The following is a 3,235-nucleotide window of genomic DNA, read 5'->3' as shown; positions in this document are numbered from 1 at the left end:
GAGATAGAAGATCAAGCTCATTCATTATTGACATGAAGCTTACAAAGGTATTGAAATGTGGACATCAGGGCAGCAGGTGGGGAACAGGGATGGTGGATTAACTATTGAATATTTGCGTAGCATAGGACTAGAAACAGTGCACATCGCTTCCACACCCATTCTGTTAGCTATAATATAGGCTAGTCACATATTATAATGTACAAAAATGGCAGAAAAATGTGTTCTACTGTGTTCTCAGGGATAGCATCCAAAATGTTTGGCAAAAACAGAAATTTCTGCCAGATAGTAAGCATAAATAACTTAGAATTTAGTTTTAATGGGGAGTGAAAAATTAAATAGTCAAGGTTGACTGTAAGCAAGTCTAACAACAAAGTGAGAATGTCGATATGACTGGAGAATAGGTCATGCAGAGACAAATACTATTAGAAGCTTTGGGTTTTCTGCCTATTTATCCTTCCTTTTAATTGGATTCACTGACTCCTTTTTCTCAGCATCTTTAAGAGGAATGGAATCTTCTTAACTGAGTCATGGAAAGCTTGTTTCACTTGCTTGTTTCTCAGTGTGTAAATGAAGGGATTCAACATGGGTGAAATGGAGGTAATAAGGAGTGAAATCCCTTTATTTATAGCTACCTCATCCTTGGCTGAAGGTTTGACATAAATGAAGATGCAGCTTCCATAAGTAATGGAAACCACAATCATGTGGGAAGAACACGTGGAAAAGGCCTTTTTCCTTTGCTGGGCAGAGGGAAACCTTAGAATAGTCCTGATGATATAAATGTAGGAAAGAACCACACATATGAGGGTCATGATGAATGTCAACACGGCACACATGATAACCATCTGTTCTATTAACCAGGTGTCTGAGCACGAGATCTTCAGCAAAGGATATGCATCACAGAGGAAATGATCAATGACATTCGAATCGCAGAATTCCAGGCCCAAACCCAGACTGAATGGTGGCAGAATGATGATCAGTGCTGCTACCCAACAGGAGAAAATGATGTTCTTGCAGACTCTGCTGTTCATGATGGTGGTGTAGTGCAGAGGTTTGCAGATGGCCACGTAGCGATCATAGGACATGGCAGCCAGAAGAAAAAATTCCGTTACTGCAAAGAGGTCTGTAAACAAGAGTTGACTGGCACAAGCATTATAGGTAATGGACTTGTCCCCAGATACTATGCTATATAGGAATCTGGGAACACAGGCAGTTGTGAAAGAAATTTCTAAGAAGGAGAAATTTTGAAGGAACAGATACATCGGTGTTTTTAGGTGGGAATCCATCAGAGTGAGGGTGATGATGGTTAGGTTTCCAGATATACTCAACATGTAGGAAAGAAATAGAAAGATAAACAGCAATATTTTCTGAGGAGTGTCATCGGTCAGTCCCAGCAAGATGAAGGTTGTTAGTGTAGTTTGGTTTTTCATCTTTGATTATTGTCTTTTGCCCATTCTGCTTCAAATAATAAGACTTTATATGAGGAACTCCAGAGTCCAGGTCATCTTCTAACCTCAAGAGAAGTAAATCGGAGAGTGATTCCTAGATCAGTGGGGAAATGGGCATATCATACATGCCAATGTTTCATTACCTCTTTGTGTCACATAACTGACTGTTCATATTTAAATCACATATTGGCTCTGCTGCTTCTAATTACAATTTAACTGTAATTGGTGTCGGTTTGACATATTATATTATAAACGTCAATGAAAGCAAGTCCTAAAAATTGCTTTTGGATCTACTCTTATTACTTCCCCCTACTTCCTAGAAGTTGCTTTGGATCTACTATTCTGACTTTCCCCTCCTTCCTAACCTCAAAAGTGTTTCTAGCAGAAAAGTCTCTAAAAAAACTAACAATGGCCTTTGCTAAGAAAATCTTTACATTAAAATTTACATGTGTATTTGCAATTAAACTGACAATGAATCACATAGTTTATTCTGTTTCAACTTATCCAGTGGAGTTTCTCTGAGGTGTGTTTATTGGATACAAGCTCTTAAAGATTCATTTAAAATGTGTTACAATCCAATTTTTTGATGTTTTCCTCACAGGAAATGAATTTCAAATATATGTATTTTACATAATTAATATTACCCTTGGCTATACTTTACTTATACTGTTAGAATATCTATGTTATACATTTTTATGCTTTTTTGGATATCCTAGTGCTAAAAAGAAATTTCCACCCAGTTTTCAAGCAGAAATATGAAATTATGTACTCTGGTTAATTAATTTCCTTTTAAATTCCTTTGGCAGTTAAAACCCTAATGCTCTTTAACTATCTGCTTTGTTTCCCACAAAAATTAAATATGGAGCTCCTATTTGACCCAGTAATCCCACTTCTAGAAATATATCCCAAGAAATCAGAAGCACCAATAAGAAAGACTATATGCACCTTTATGTTCATAGCAGCACGACTTACAATAGCTAAGATTTGGAAACAGCCTAAGTATCCATCAGCATATGAGAGGATTAAAAAACTGTGGTACATCTATAGTTTCATTTTTCTCTAGATGTTGAGAGCCCTTTTCCTATCAAAGCATTATAGTTAAGACCAGAGCTGTGATACTGAATTTTTTCTTATTTATGTTTTTCCATTATTTCTTTCTAAACACATTTGACAATGACATATTTTCACTCCTTGTTGTATATATTTACTTCAAAATTTGTGACAGACAAATAAGGGAACATTTGAAGTATATGTATAGAGCTGAAGAGCAATATCTTGATTTTTTAATATTTTGGGCCAGTCTATTTCAGCTTGAAATACACACCACCATCCATTATAAATATCGTTTAGCAATATCAGGTTTAACAAGGTTTAGCAATTTCTCAAACATACTTCAACATTCTCTCTTAAATTTTATCTCCTTGATAATTGTCTTCTCTGTCTTATTAACCAGTTATACATCAACTCATGTGGTATTTGCATCATTTAAACTGCTCTAGTCAACATCACCACTAGCATCCCTCTTGTTTCAATCATTAAACAAATTTCAGATTTATTTAACTCAAGTTCTGTTCTGCATATCGTAAACCGTGAACTTATGAAAGTCTTTACAGCTTACTTTCTACCATCTCACATGATCCTGAATTTCTTCCTATCATTTTGTCTATTTTTTCCCATTCTCCTTCATAGTGCCTTTTGCTTTTTTAATTTGTTGGTGAACCTGAAATATTTTTTCTAGGCAATATCTCTTTTCCTCTGCCCTCTCTCTAGGAAGTTCTAATAATAAGGTG

At 35.6% G+C, this 3,235-nt stretch overlaps 1 protein-coding gene across 1 annotated transcript; it reads right to left on the bottom strand.

Annotated features, from left to right (window-relative positions):
* Window positions 1-470: 470 nt before the first annotated feature.
* On the bottom strand, window positions 471-1,427 carry LOC102245162 (olfactory receptor 6C2-like). Its single transcript, XM_005876762.1, has one exon. It carries the CDS (start codon window positions 1,425-1,427, stop codon window positions 471-473), a length of 957 nt encoding a protein of 318 aa, XP_005876824.1.
* Between the last annotated feature and the right edge of the window lie 1,808 nt (window positions 1,428-3,235).

The sequence above is a fragment of the Myotis brandtii genome, unplaced genomic scaffold (assembly GCF_000412655.1).
Source record: "Myotis brandtii unplaced genomic scaffold, ASM41265v1 scaffold496, whole genome shotgun sequence".
NCBI lineage: Eukaryota > Metazoa > Chordata > Mammalia > Chiroptera > Vespertilionidae > Myotis > Myotis brandtii.
The sequence above is the reverse complement of the archived record's forward strand: the minus strand, read 5'-3'. Positions and strand labels throughout refer to the sequence as shown.

Bases quoted from the DNA above. Each gene is read 5' to 3' on its own strand.
- LOC102245162 (XM_005876762.1), bottom strand. From the start codon at position 1,427: ATGAAAAACCAAACTACACTAACAACCTTCATCTTGCTGGGACTGACC.